The 15,543-nt window shown below is 31.8% G+C and overlaps 1 protein-coding gene across 2 annotated transcripts in view; it reads right to left on the reverse strand.

Annotated features, from left to right (window-relative positions):
- LOC127708635 (uncharacterized) overlaps window positions 1-15,543 on the reverse strand; it is a 140,297-nt gene that overhangs the window by 23,321 nt on the left and 101,433 nt on the right. For both annotated transcript variants that reach the window (XM_052213668.1, XM_052213667.1), the window contains exons 47-61: window positions 13,800-14,074; window positions 13,452-13,583; window positions 12,727-12,822; window positions 11,693-11,899; window positions 10,444-10,708; window positions 9,660-9,747; window positions 7,543-7,639; window positions 6,777-6,938; window positions 6,189-6,350; window positions 5,501-5,662; window positions 4,516-4,677; window positions 4,065-4,229; window positions 3,221-3,382; window positions 2,455-2,622; window positions 15-176 (exon numbers count right to left, since the gene is read on the reverse strand). In XM_052213668.1, the coding sequence (XP_052069628.1) occupies window positions 15-176; window positions 2,455-2,622; window positions 3,221-3,382; window positions 4,065-4,229; window positions 4,516-4,677; window positions 5,501-5,662; window positions 6,189-6,350; window positions 6,777-6,938; window positions 7,543-7,639; window positions 9,660-9,747; window positions 10,444-10,708; window positions 11,693-11,899; window positions 12,727-12,822; window positions 13,452-13,583; window positions 13,800-14,074 (2,465 nt within the window). The remainder of the gene's footprint in view (window positions 1-14; window positions 177-2,454; window positions 2,623-3,220; window positions 3,383-4,064; window positions 4,230-4,515; window positions 4,678-5,500; window positions 5,663-6,188; window positions 6,351-6,776; window positions 6,939-7,542; window positions 7,640-9,659; window positions 9,748-10,443; window positions 10,709-11,692; window positions 11,900-12,726; window positions 12,823-13,451; window positions 13,584-13,799; window positions 14,075-15,543) is intronic.

Genomic DNA, 15,543 nt, shown 5'->3' on the forward strand with positions numbered 1-15,543 from the left:
AGACTGATACTTACTTTCACATTGTGTATCACTAACTGATCCAGCCTGTCTTGTATACGTGTTAGTTGGACAGTCTTTACATGTAGTCTGGTAGTGAAGATCCTGATAAGTTCCCCGATCACATGTTATACATCCAGTGTCGCCACTATTTCTCTTAGATCCAGCTTTACAATTCCCTACAATACACATTATACAGTTCTGAACATATGATAGAATCATAATCATCTGTTAGGTTCAAGCAGTCAAGTCAAATAGTTATATAGGTCAATTTGAGAAATGTGTAATTTGTGACTGCGGTTATATGGTTATGAAATGTGTAATTTGTGACCGTGGTTGTATGATTAATTTATGAAATGTGTAATTTGTGACCATGAATATATGGTCAATTTATGAAATGTGTAATTGTAACTGTAGTCATACAGTCAATTTAAGAAATGGATAAAAGAAAAATACCAAAATCACTATATGGGAAATCCTTTTATGTGGAGCAGGATCTGCTTAGCGTTCTGAAGCACCTGAGATCACCTGCAGTTTTTGGTGTGGTTCGTGATGCTCATTCTTTAGTTTTCTATGTTGTGTTTTTGTGTACTGTTGTTTGTCTTGTCATCGTTTTTTGCCATGGCATTGTCAGTTTGTTTTTCGGCAAATGAGTTAGAATGTCCCTTTGGTATCTTTTGCCTCAATTTAATTGTCTGAAAACATTCTTTCATTGGTTTGGAGAGACATCTAAAATATTGATAATTGTAATGAAAAATTTGTGCATTAATCTATTTTATTTAATTCTTAGTAAGATACTTAATACATGTGGTTTATTTATTGTCTACTACTGTTTCGTTTTTTTTGGCTGTAATTATGGCCCTAATAAACTAGAGGCTCTTTATGTGTTGCTCACCTGCATCTTCAACAATGGCCACTTTTTAGTAAAAATCATCATTAAAGGGGAATAATTCTATTGAAAGTTAACAGACAATTTCAGTAATGTAGACTTATTTTTAGATCTTATCCTGACAATTATTTTTGCTATTAAAAGTTTCTGTCTATCTATTATTATTTTTCGAGATAATGGTCAACTAGAGGCTCTAAAGAGCCTGTGTCGCTCACCTTGGTCTATGTGCATATTCAACAAAGTACACTCTCCAACATTGTAGACGAGAATAGAATTCATGACAAAAATCTCTGTTTTGTTGATCTTGTAATGCTGTCAAATTTTCTCTATTTATAACGGTTTTCAAAATAATAGACAAAACTTGCATTTTACCCCTATGTTCTATTTTTAACAATATCCACCATCTTGGTTGGCAGGCGGGGTCATCTGACACATTTTTAAAACTAGATACCCCAATGATGATTGTTGCCAAGTTTGGTTAAATTTGGCCCAGTAGTTTCAGAGGAGAAGATGTTTGTAAAAGTTAACAGACAACGACGATGAACGACGATAGACGAGAAAAGCTCACTTGGCCCTGTGGACCTGGTGAGCTAGAACTGAAAAATAAATTGGTAAAATTCTTAACTAGTGGCATTAACTCATGTAGGAAGTCGTCTAACAGTTTTGATGTCAAAAGATAATAGGTAAATCAAATCATTCTGAATATTTTTGCACCTCCCCCCTTCTACACGTCAGATTTTTCTCTATCTATAGTGGTTTTCAAGATAATAGCCAAAAATTGCATTTATCCCTATGTTCTATTTTTAGCCATGTTGGTCGGCAGGCGGGGTCATTGGACATATTTATTAAACTAGATACCCCAATAATGATTGTGGCCAAGTTTGGTTTCCTTTTGACCAGATGAGCTAAAATAAGATGTGGTATGATTGACAATGAGACAACTTTCCATAGGGGTTCAAATTTGCTTTGAATAATGAAAGGTCCAGAACCATTTGAAATTTTCAGTGAAAGATCCTCCATAAGAAATTCAATGTTTCTGTATAAAGCATCAGTGTAAAGAATGGTAAGTCCTTGAATTTTGAAATTCATAAAAGAAAGCCTCCTCCTAGAAAAGACATGTCCAGGACCTTAGGCCCACAATAATTTGAACCCCTGTATCCACCAGAGACCAAATGATGTAAAAGTTAGGAATTATAGGTCACGATACAGCCCTCAACAATGAGCAAAACCCATGCTGTAGAGCAAGCTTTAAAAGGACCTGACATGACATATTAAAACAATTTAATTGAGAAGACTGACAGCCTTTTTTGTCTTTTTCTTGAGGCAACAATTCAAATGAATGAGGAACTGGGCTGTTGAAGAAGCTTGTATGGTTAAACAAGAGCCTGCATTCTACAGTTGTCTTTCTGTGTTTTAGTATATCAAAGCAAGGTGAATAAGAGAGAACTCTGTGGATGAAGATTTATTTAACATTTAAATAAAGGATAAATACTTGTGGCCACTAAATTGGATTTGTTACGACTATATATCCATGGGTTGGAACCTGGTATCCAAACACTGATACTTACTAACTGTACATTCTTGTGAACTTGTTGATTTCTTCCCTGGAGTTACATAATCAGAAGGACAAGCAGTGCAATTCATGAAGCGATCGTTGATATTATGTTTATAGAAGCCAATCTCACAATCAACACAGTTTCCATTGTCCATCCTCTCCTGTCCTGCAGGACAATAATCTAAAAACAAGATACACAACATACAAAAAATGTATATACATCAAATAGGGGGAAATCAAATTTGGGTACAGATGTCAAACTGGGGTTTAAAAGACACATCCCGTTCATATATTGATTTACGTGAAAGTCCTTCCCATTCATATATTTCATAGGAAAATTACTCCCCTTTGATATATTTGACATTCCAAAAAAGTGACTCATACCAGCAGTATGCCTGTGTATACCTTTATATAAAAGAGATGCATCCTAACCATTTTTCAGGATTTACCTTCATCAAGAACACTCAAATTCAAAAAATTTGAAAGTCAAGGATGTTTAAATACTTGATGAGCACTATACAAGAGTTACCTACCCTGAGGAAACATCCGAACATTTTGATACATTCTTAAATTCTCAATTTTTCCTTATGTTTGCAATTTGAAAAAAAAACAAAAGCGTATGACAACTACAAATAAATATTGCAATATCAAAAACATGGTGGCCCGATATATCTTCAAGTGGATGTTCAGTCTTACAGCTTCTATTTTTCTGAGTTCACATTAACTTGAAAAAACATTTAAAATCTTCCATGTTTTCATATTTGTATATTCTGACATACTTATGCACTGTGACAATGAGGTTGAGGCATCATCTTCTGTCCATTTTCCTGAACCACAATTTATACAGACAGTCTGGTCTGGAGATGGTTGGTATGTCCCTGCAGGACATTTCTCACACTGTGAACCAGCTTGGTTTGATTTATATCCAGCAGCACAACTAACTGTTAAACAGTAAACAAACAAAAATTTAATAATTTTACAAAAGTTAAATGAAAGCAAATTTGTTGATGTTCAGTGAAACCTGTTTAAACCAGATCCGGATGATTTTGTTTGGCTTCAGTTCAAAGTATATTGATGTTGGTATAAAAAGAACTTTATTTAGAGCTGGTCTGGTGAAGACCATGTTTGGTACAGACTGGGTTAAGACAAGAACTGGATTCAATTCATTGTACATACTACAATATCTTGTTATAACAAATCATTACCTTATCTATATTTTGATCTTTAACATATCATATAGATTTACCTAATTTATGAATCTTCACTGATAGAATTCTTTACTTACAACAATAGGATGTTAACGTAAACATTTTACTCAAATATTTTGAACCCTACTTGACTTTTTCCTACACTAAACATAAAAATTTTCTGCCCTTCAACCTCTATTTTCTTTTCTGTTTTTTTTTTTTTTTTTTTAAAACTCTTTTTAAGTATCTTTATGATCATTCTAACATATTTGTCATACAATTTAATATTTAATTCATATGAACAACTGGATTGACAATTAAAGTCAGAGTGTCATAATCCCAAATAACTCCCCTTTTGGACACCCTGGCTATTGGCCTGAATAGGATCATATTAAAAGAACCTTAAACAACAGTTATCTATCTCACTAAAACTTACAGATGGAACACTCATTGGCTGAGGTTGAACCTGTTGATGGCGTCTTTTTATTTTGAGGACATTGTATACATTGTGCATAAATGTTAAAATTGTTGTCCTTGTAGTATCCAATTTCACATGGCTCACAAGTCAAGGAATTGTTCTGGTATCCAGACTCACAGAAAACTGTAAAAGAACCACATTATATAAGGTGTTAAAAATAATCAAAAGCATTTATTTAAAGTTTCTCCTACTACAACAATTACAAGACTGATATGACTTCAAGTAAAATAAAAACAATTATTTGCCAGATCCCATGATATACAACACATGTGTTTCATTTGCTTTGTTCTACATTGGTGATATAATTGTAAATTCAGTAATTGGCAAATGGACTAGTATTGTGTCCAAATATTTTTCTTCAGCAAAACCGTTCAGACATTTTTTATTAAAATTATGATTTACTACTCACATTTGCAATCATCTTTGGATGTAGATGCTTCCTGGTCAGTTCTGTAACGTGCTCCACCACATGATAAACATGATGTCTGCCATTTCTGTGGCTGGTATGTACCAGTGGGACATTTCTCACAAGTATTGGTACCAACACGTTTGTATCCAGCTTCACAAGCCTCTGTTAAGATGAAGAAAATGCTACATACCATATCATATCAATATCAAAATGGATTGGAACTCATGTATGTCATATATTTAGTCATTGAATTAAAACTTTTAATGAAACATTCAGCACTAAATCACTGAAAATTGACAAGTGCTTGTGAAAGCTAGGGAAAACACACCAATAGTGTCACATTTTACTTAGAGATGGATTTAAATGGAAAATTTTCATTTATATCGTATGTAGGGATGTCAAAGAGCATTTGAGTATTCAATTATCACTAGGTAGCACCAGGTATTGAAGAATAAAATGATGCTTGACTAATCAGTTTCCTGTTAAAACATTGCCCCTCAAAGAATTTAAATAGTAATCACTGATAAATCTTTGTTAAAATATGTTTCATATGTTTGAGCTAAATTGTTGTTTTAAATTTTTCATTTTTAGAACTGTTACTTACAAAGTTGCAAAACTGAATCTCCCTAGATACTTAAAAAGAAAATATTTGTTATTAGAACAAATTCATCACAGCATGTGGTGACTCTTATAAGAAAAGGGTTAAATGCATTAGTGATTTCGAATCGTCCCATCTCTAGAAACATTCTTTATGTGCCTGTCCCAAGTCAGGAGCCTGTAGTTCAGGGGGAATCGTTGGTTCATATCTGTCTTATTTGTTTTTTTCGTAAATTGTTTATTACTTTGATACATCATTTGAAGAACACCATCACCACAGTCTATAGCCATAAAATCAACCATTATAATGTCAATATCTGCCCTTTTCATGTAAAAAGATATGTGACAATCAAGGGAGATAATCAGCCAAAGGTAAAACTGTACTTACTGATATTACAATCTCCTTGTACAGTAGAACCTGTACTGAGTGTAGTAAATCCAAGTTGACAAGATATACAATTGGAATGTACACCTGATGTTCTGTAAGTTCCTACAGCACAGTCCACACAATTGCCATTCTGAGATAATTCTTTGCCAGATGGACATTCATCTAAGAATAAAAAATTCATACTTACAGTGTATCATTCATGATGACAAGTACTGTAAACCAACTCATTTTTCCAAGTGCTCTACTTATATTTAGAGAAGAAAAATTAATAAATTGTCTCGGATATGTCAAATTGGGATCTTCACTTATACGAAAACACCAACAAAGTAAACAAACCACAAAAATAAATTGCAGCTGAAAGTTTTATTCTCTCCATTAATTATCAAAGCTTTTACACAATCGCATAATAGTAATCTTACACTAATAAGAACATTTATTGATATACAAGCGGATCATTATTGGGGACGCATATTACTAAATTGTGCGAGTCTTCCAAGGAAGAAGCATGTGTCTAGTTGCCTCCAAATAATTTTAAAACAAAAAAGGTCTCAGTTTCATATATAGCTAACATATTTAAACCAACAAAATTTGTTGGTGTTTTAGCTCTGTCCTCTGTTAAGTGTACATTGAAATTGCCTCAGAAAACAAATCCCAATAAATACAACACTATTAAGTCCACCCTACTTACCATAACATGAAGCTGATGACAATGATGCTGGGTCTCTCGTGGTTTGTCCTAATCCACACCAATCACAATAAAACTTTCCTGTAGTTTGTTGGTAATACCCTACTGGGCAGTCTGTGCACTGTGAATTTGTCATATTGAAATACTGACCAGCTGGACAAGAGCCTAAAAATAGATTTTAGCATTTTAAGGACTTAGTTGTATTACATTTAAAACAGATCATAAAAGTAATATAATCTTATAATTCCACTGATCAAAAGTGAATATAATTATATATTTTCGCTACATATTTCACATAAAATCAATTTAAAATTTCTTTTTAGAAAGACTAAATATACTTTGGTAGTAGAGTATCAAATTGTAAATTCTACTTTCTCATGAACAAGTAAAAAAACAACTCCATAGTACACTTTTAATATGTAAATTTTGCAAGTTAAATGGTATTTTATAAACCCGCTAACTCATCTGTGTTAGGGAAATATAATCACAAATACTGTATTTGTACATATGTTGCATTAAAAAGAAACTTGAAAATGTTAGTGGGCTGTAGAAATCTTCATTGACCAAATCAATAGATTCAGTGAGACTTACTAAAACACTTAGTAGAACTATATGTTCCTGTGGTCTCTGTTGTAGTTCCAGTTGAGCATGCTTTACACTGTGTTTGTCCATCTAAATCTGTATACTGACCAATTGGACAGTCAATACAAATCTTTGTTGTAGAATCCCAGTATGTTCCAGGACCACATTTAACTGAAACATAATAAATTAAGAACTGTCATTTTAGATACAAAGTCACATTTATCACCCATTTTCATGATGTCACAAATTGTTTCATTTAAATCACATGCCCTTGTATTAGTAGAAGACATTTGTCTTTTCCCTGTCTAACTGATAACAAGCACCAAACCCTATTCAAATCCTGGTTAAAACCTGTAAATTACTGTTTATATACCTCTGTTGTGTTGAGGAATATAAGTTATAAGCTTCTCTAAGGCAATATGAAGAGGTTAATTGTTGAATGGCCAAAGAAAAAAATTTCACTACATTTTTTACTTTTATTATATCAACTTTGCTTATATCATATAAAATTAAAATTCAGTGAATTGTGATAAATATTACATTCATGTGACGGACATGTGAAAGAGAAGTGGAGGATACCAAAGGGATAACAAATTCACAAGTCAAAGACAAACTGCCATACCATGGCAAAAAGAAAAACAATTTATTTTCAATAATATTTTCTGATTCTTGAAAAAAATCTTAATAGATGGACAGAAGTGAAGCCATGAAAACAGATTTTTGACCACCTGTCAGGAAAATAATTATATATGACATACTAATTTCCTTTACTTACCACATGTACCGTCTATAACAGTCTCTGTATCTTCACAAGATTCAGTAGATGTTACAACAAATCCATTAGGATCTAAAGTTCCTTTGGGAATCATACTCTGTAAATACATACAATATATATCATATTCTGTAGATACATACAATATAAATCATACTCTCTACATACATACAATATAAATTCCATACCATATAAATCATACTCCATAGATACATACAATTTAAATCAATATAACTTAGTCCATAATGGACTACTTTGGACTCATTATTATTTCGTAGGATACCAACTTTTTTGTGGAATTCATTGGTAAAGGTGAACCACAAATTTAAATGTTCAACGAAGGAAACATTTTACAACAGGCTTGTATGCAGACTTTGGCAAAACCACGAAATCAAATATCCATGAAAATTGGTACCAACGAAAAAATGAATGAATCCACAGTATCACATTTCATTTTAACTTGAATAATGTAATCAACAAAGGATATACAACCCTCCAAAATATGAAATATTATTTGTAACCATAAGATTTTCCTTCAATTTATTAACCATTAACATAAAAACAGATGATTCATTTTTCAAATCATATATAAAACACAATCTGTTTTAGCGTCACTGAGCTAGTTGAGTATTTGTTTGGGATTTAACATTTCATCTTAATAAAAATACTACATCTGCCACTATTCCAGCTTTTCAGAACAATTGCATTAATAGGTCAAATGTTCAATTCCATTTTATGGAGGCAATTTTTGTATACCTTATGGCAACATGGATCATAATTCTTATAGATCATAAATGTGCCACTTATCCAAACTTTAGTAGCAAAAAGGTCCTAAATATTATGTGTTCAGTTTCAATTTATGGAGGCATTTTTTTTAATTTTCAATGTTGACACCAATCAAACTGCTTATAGATCATAAAAGTGTTATCTACCTAAACTTAGGTCCTAAATATTGCTATTGGGTCATTATCATATTGTGAAAAAAGTCCATAAGCAGCATATTTCCAATAAAATAAATTATACTTGTTCTAAGTTTGATGAAAAGCAAATTAACAAAATTAGTACAGAAATAAATGTGGATAGTGTCCACATGTGGACACAGATGATGCCCCCGCTTGCATATCATATAGTTATAAAGGGACATAACTGAAGAACGGTAAAAGTGACGCTACCCAAATTTGAACTTGATCTGAGTTTTGTGGTAATAAGCATTGTGTGAAAGTCTCATAACATTTGGTTGAGGCTAACTTAAGAAGAGAACAGAAACTAAAAATTCAGCAATTTTATTATTTGTAAACACGCATAACTCTAGAACAGTTCTGTATAAGTTTTATAACATTTGGTTGAGACAAATTAAAGTTAGAGAACGGAAACGAAAAATTCAGCAATTTTCATGTTTATAAAGGGACATAACTCAAGAATGGTAAAAGTGTAGCCACCAAATTTCCTACATGTAGTAATAAGCATTGTGTATAAGTTTCATAACAATCTTTCGATTTATAAAGAGGCATAACTCAATAATGGTTAAAGTGACACTACCCAAATTCAACTTGATCTGTGTTTTATCAGAGGAAGTCAAAATTAAACATTGTATTGTATAAAGCATTGATTGTAGTTGATTCAACTATAATTATGGACAAAGGAAGATAACTCCAATTTTAAAAATTAAATATTTTGCAATTTTTCCATTTATAAAGGGGCATAACTCTAGAACGGTTAAAGTGACGCCACCAAAATTCAAACTTGATCTGTGTTTTGTAGTAATTAGCATTGTGTATAAGTTTCATAACATTTGGTTGAGGCAAACTTAAGTTAGAGAACGGAAACTAAAAATTTTGCAATTTTTCCATTTATAAAGGGGCATAACTCTAGAACAGTTAAAGTGACGCCACCAAAATTCAAACTTGATCTGTGTTTTGTGGTAATAAGCATTGTGTATAAGTTTCATAACATTTGGTTGAGGCAAACTCAAGTTAGAGAACAGAAACCAATTTTGGGACGGACAAGGGTAAAAACTTAATGCCCCCACCGCTACGGCGGGGGCATAAAAAAGGGTTGACACATGCAATCTAAAAATTTATGTGTGAACTATGAAAACTGATACACAAAATAAAACTTACTGAGAAGTCAAAAGCTGAAGTTTCCAAAACTGATCTGGTAATGACATCTTCAGCTGGTAATGTTTCTGTGCCTGATGTTAGCTCTTTACTGTAAATAAAAGTCAAGACTGCTGTATTGGATGTTAGATGGAATCATTGTGTCTCATTACAAAGAAGGGCAAGTCTAAAATTATGTCACTGACTGAAGACAGATTATATTTTTTTTTTGAATGTCCGCTTTATGCACAAATAAGAATTCACCTTTTAGACAAAATACTTTTTGTCCCGTCTTTAGATCTTGGTACTTTACTAAATGGAAATGAAAATTTAAACTCTTAGTCAAAATACATCATTAATTAAAGAAGTCTTGCATTTTATTCGGAAAAGTGAACGTTTTGACCTTTAGAAAGATATTTTTTTTCTTTTTTTTTCCCATAGTTTAGTATGTCGATGAATAAACTTTTTGACGTTGGACTGTTGTTTATCTATTTGGAAAATTGTAAACTTTCTTTTTTCTATAACTATTGTACAAATCTATAATTATCTAATGTTGTTGTTGCGTGTCTTTTATATTTATATATTATAATTTGTTATATTTAGGAGACGACTATCTAAGTTGTGATAACTAGTGTCTGATCCATTTTTGCAATAAGTAATAACAAATAACAAATAAAATATGTTTAAATAAATTATGTCTCTGCAATCTAGTGCAAGTAATTCGATCATTTTTAAAACATGATTGAAACATGTAATCAATTATTTTCCCATAATATTTTGATATTTCTAATGAACTATAAACACTTACTCTGACTTTGGTACTGTAATTTGAACACTTGTAGCACTGATGGCTCTCCTGCGTCTGCCTACATTCAACCCACAGTTGACAACAATTGTGACATCAGAACAGTCATTGGTAGAACACAGTTTACTTCCCCATAAATTATTAATGTTAATGATAGCCTTCAACACTTCAGATTGTACTGAACTCTTCACACCATCACAGTTTGATGTTGATACTTGTGGATAGGAAATTATGATTACGAGCATTCTCTTAGCTTGTCCTTGAACAGCTGAAAAATAAATTGTTGTCATTAAACAATCTGGATTGATGAATTATTAATTACAATTTCGTCCCTTTTTGCAAAACAGGCGAAGAAGAGTCTGTCAGTCAGAATTGTAGAATAACTAACACAAGAATTTAAATATAGAAAAATATTCAACAAGAGACCAAACAACACATTAGTTCATGCATGGGCATAGTGCATGAGTTAATTATCAGTGTTGTTCTGTCATGAGTTCAATATTTGTCTATTTTTTGAGTTTTTGGATCAGTTATTCTATTTATTACATTGACTATGAACTTTGTTATGGAAATATTGTAGCAAATACAAGGAATTATATATTTTCCTACACATTCTCAATAGGTTTTGATGTTTGACAATGTCTTGACAATACCCATTGTTGTATGAAGTCAGAGTGAAATTATAAGATTTATTTCACATATGCAATTATCAGATTTGATTTTACTGAGAAATCATGGTATTCCAATGCAACCAATGTACTAAAACAGATTATCAATACAATGATAGATAAATTTTCAAGATGGATTATCTGAAGCTATTTAATAGCATTTGTATGTACCGTAGTCTGCCTTGTATAATACACAATAATTTTGCTCTATTAATATCTTCTATATAATTCATGTGTATAATACACATCCCCTTTTCATCTCCCCAAAATTGTGGAAAAAGTCTTGTTCACTGTAAAAAGTCTTTCATAGGGAACTTATAAACCATGTATTTAATCTGTATTAAAGTCTTTTAAATGATAAAAATAACATACTAGTTTGTTTGTTCAATCAAATCTTTTTTGTAATATTTTTGTTTAATCAATTAATCATAAACAATGAAATGGTTGTTTTTTGGCTACATCTCATCTCAGGGTTGTCCCCCTTCAAAGAGATTGTACCTGAGAAAAACCCCACCCTCTTGTTTGAAAAACCATCAATAATCTATATATCTACATTAAGATTAGTGTTTTAATATAACACTTACGTCCACATGGTGGATATCTGAATGGAATAAATCTTGTTGTTGGGTTTATACTACCCGAAGGTCCACATGTGTACAGATTTGGATGGAGGCGGGATATCTTTTCGCTGTTATCAATGCAGTAAATGGAACAGCCAGTATATGGATTATAATTACTGTTGCAATTCTGATCACCTCCCCATGGATCCTCAGGTTCAGGACATTGATGAGCTGTAATAAGAGATCATTCTTTCTATCAGATCATTCATATGAGTCACTTTGGTAGATTATACTGTATAAGAATATAAGTGTAGCAGTTTCAGACTCGAAAAATTTCCTTTATACCCAAAACTTTGTTGGCATGGGCATAATGAGAGCCATTCATAATTGATTTGTCAATAAATAGGGTTTGAATTGTTCCACATTTTTCATTTCATGGCCTTTGATAGCTTGCTATGCTGTATACGTTTTGTTCATTGTAGAAGGCCATACTTTGCTGACTTCTACGTTATTTGGTCTTTGGTGGAAAGTCTCATTGGCAATCATACCACATCTTCTTAATTTTATATTAGTTCCCTTACTTCACTGTAAAAATAATGAAAATGAAAAGTATATAACTACCTTAAAAAAAAGAAGCATGGTCTTTTCAGTGGTTGCTAATTATGCCATATCTTACAGCATTATCTGTCAGCAACTCCTTTGAGGATATAGTTTACTCTTGTACATGATATTTAATTGCATGTAATAAATATCAATAGTAGCACTAGTTTGATGAATGAATTATTACTCAAAACTTACTGAAATTTTACAACCTGAGGTTACTGGCTACACCTTAGTAGCCCAAACTTGGCATATGATGTGCCCCTCCCCTCCCCATTAATGACCCCACATGTTGAAATGATCTTTTAGGTGACAAAATGAGTTGAAGTGACCTTTCAAGTGAGATCATGAGAATAAACATCTCTGATAATGATAAACATTCTTTTTTGCTATATTTTGTCTCTTTCCATTGGCTTAGGAGCTCTTATACATCCTTTAATTCATAAAAGGCTACTTACATTGAACATAGATGTTAAAATTACAGAACTGTGAGTTAGAATCATCATCAATGGCTTCATATGTCATCTGGTATTTACCCCATAGGAATGTCTCTCCTGAAATACAGTAAATAAATAAATATGGCATCGGGTTTTTCCACCGCAGGAATGTCTCTCCTTAAAATATAGTGAATAAATTCATAACCAATAGATTAAGCTATCTAAATCTAAACATGACATCAACAATGTCTTACCTAAAGCTGGAGCTAACACATCTAGGCTGAACATGACATCAACAATGTCTTACCTAAAGCTGGAGCTAACACATCTAGAATGAACATGACAGCAACAATGTCTTACTGAAAGCTAGAGTTAATATATCAGACTGAACTTCAGACATCAACAAATCCTGCATTCACTAATGCTTCAATCATGAACAGGGCATACTAAGATCATGATTTACAACCAGATATTTCTTTACCAAATTCAGATCATGACCTACATGTTCACTTTCTAAGGGAAATTTACTGTTGTATATTTTTGTTAAGTTGGTTTTGGGGTAGTTAGTCATATGAACAGACATTATAACCATTACCTTCCCTTTTCTTTGTAGACCCCTGTAATCATAAATAGTAGTTTAGATTTTAGTTGATGAATAAAACATGTATCAACTTATGAACTCTTTCGAATCAATATAACTTCATTACAATTACTAAGGGTCACATGTCCAAATAGATATAATTTACCAGGTCTATATTTCCTTTTGATAGTACTGGCTCCTTGGAATGTAGGTTCTGTCCAGGAAACAGTGGTGAATCTTTCTTGACTGTATTCATACAAGTCTGATGGACAATTAGAAATAGATGGTGGGGTTTTGTCTGTGAAAAATACAAATTTATAAAATGAGTATTAAGATTTAAGAATTTTGAGATTTTTGCAGAATGCTATAAATTCAGAAATCAATTCTTTAAAAATTGTACCATAAATAAACAAGAGTAAAAAATAATTATTCAGTAACAAAATAATCATGAATTAAATATCCAATTTTGAGGATTATAATATAAATTTGAAGTTATACATGTATAATATAATACCATGTTTAACGCAGCTAGTTCCGACAGCACATCCATCTGTGGAAGCACGGGATGGATAAACAGGTTGTACTCCCTTGTAATACACAAACTCGTTCCAGCGAAGTATGGTGCCAGCGTAAGCAACTCGAGGGGATGTCAAAATATCTGGGATTTCAGAAGTGAAATCCAAAGCTCTGTTATATATATTCAACTGACTAACGTATCCTCTGAAACCCTGGTTATCAAGAGGCATTTTTGTTGTAGTATCCAGTTTACCACCAAGGACTATCCAAATACTGAAACAAACAGTTTAAAACTTAATGTATATAATAATGCCTTCAAGTACTTTAGTTAGTATTACATCCTAATTTGGCAATTATTTTGAAAAAAATTATGACTATAATGTATTTAATATGCCTATATATCTTTACTTCCTTCAGAAAAAAAGATTTTTAGCCAATAATAACATTTTCCCATTGAACAGAGGTAATTAATTTGCCTAAAAATAGACCATTTCAATATGTTGATAGTATGATGCCAGAATAATTTATAATTTAATATGTTAATAATATAATGCCTGAACAGTTTATAATATAATATGTTAATTGTATAAGGGTGCGTCTAAACACTGCTAGGAGTCCTTAGTGCACTAAGGACTTATGATATGCCACTAAGGACTAGATGGGGTGCTGTTACATGTAAATTTTTTTCATATTATGGTAGATATTGAAATTTAATGCATAAATTTCAAATTTTATAGAAAAATTATCACAAATAAATGAGTTATTTTACATTGTTTAGACACGTGCCTGTTTTTCTTTGATATGCCGAAAATCAATGAACCGTTAGACACGTGTCAAATTACATAACTGATTACACGGGAATCCTGCTATCTGTTGTGTTTAATCATGGAAGTAATATTAGTATAATAGTCCCAGATTTAAGTGATCAATTTTGATTTGACTTCACACTGAATAAGTTATTGAAATTCTTGGGTTTTTTTCAGATTCTCAAGAGTAATTTGTAATTATTTCTTGTAAATAACAGATTTGTTTCCAGAGCAATATATCTAAATTTATTTTCATATATGAAGACGTTAAGCAATGTATTTCTGGACAAAACGAAATCAATAAGATAATAAATCTTTACTACATGCAACCACACTAATTTCATATATGAACTGATTAGGCAGAGATTGTCTAACTCGTTTGCTATAGTTCATTTTCAAAAAATTTATAATATGATGAAAACGTTTGAGCAATATATTTCTGGACAAAAACGAATTCAATATGATACAAAATATTTACTACGTAATACCAAACTTATTTAATGCAAGCTACATGTAAACAGACGTATTTAAAACATGAACAGTTTGGACAGAGTTTAAATCTTTTGCGTTTACTATGGTTCATTTTCAAAAATTTTATCATATGAAGAACACGTTTGAGCAATATATTTCTGGACCAAAACTAATTCAATATGATAGTAAATTTTTACTACATGTACATGCAACCAATTTAAAAAAAGAAAATGTGGTATGATTGGAGGTGAGACAACTCTTCACAAGAGACAAAATGACACAGAAATTAACAGCTATAAGTCAACGTACGGCCTTCAACAATGAGTAAAGCACATACCACATAGTAATTATTCCATAAATTGATTCATACAATATCTTAAACAGACAACTTGGTTAAAAAAATACAAATAGGATTTCCTTCTGACATACCTGTTCTTCTTAAAGAAAAAATAGATTCAAAGAAAT

This window comes from Mytilus californianus, unplaced genomic scaffold (assembly GCF_021869535.1).
Source record: "Mytilus californianus isolate M0D057914Y unplaced genomic scaffold, xbMytCali1.0.p SCAF_7, whole genome shotgun sequence".
Lineage (NCBI taxonomy): Eukaryota > Metazoa > Mollusca > Bivalvia > Mytilida > Mytilidae > Mytilus > Mytilus californianus.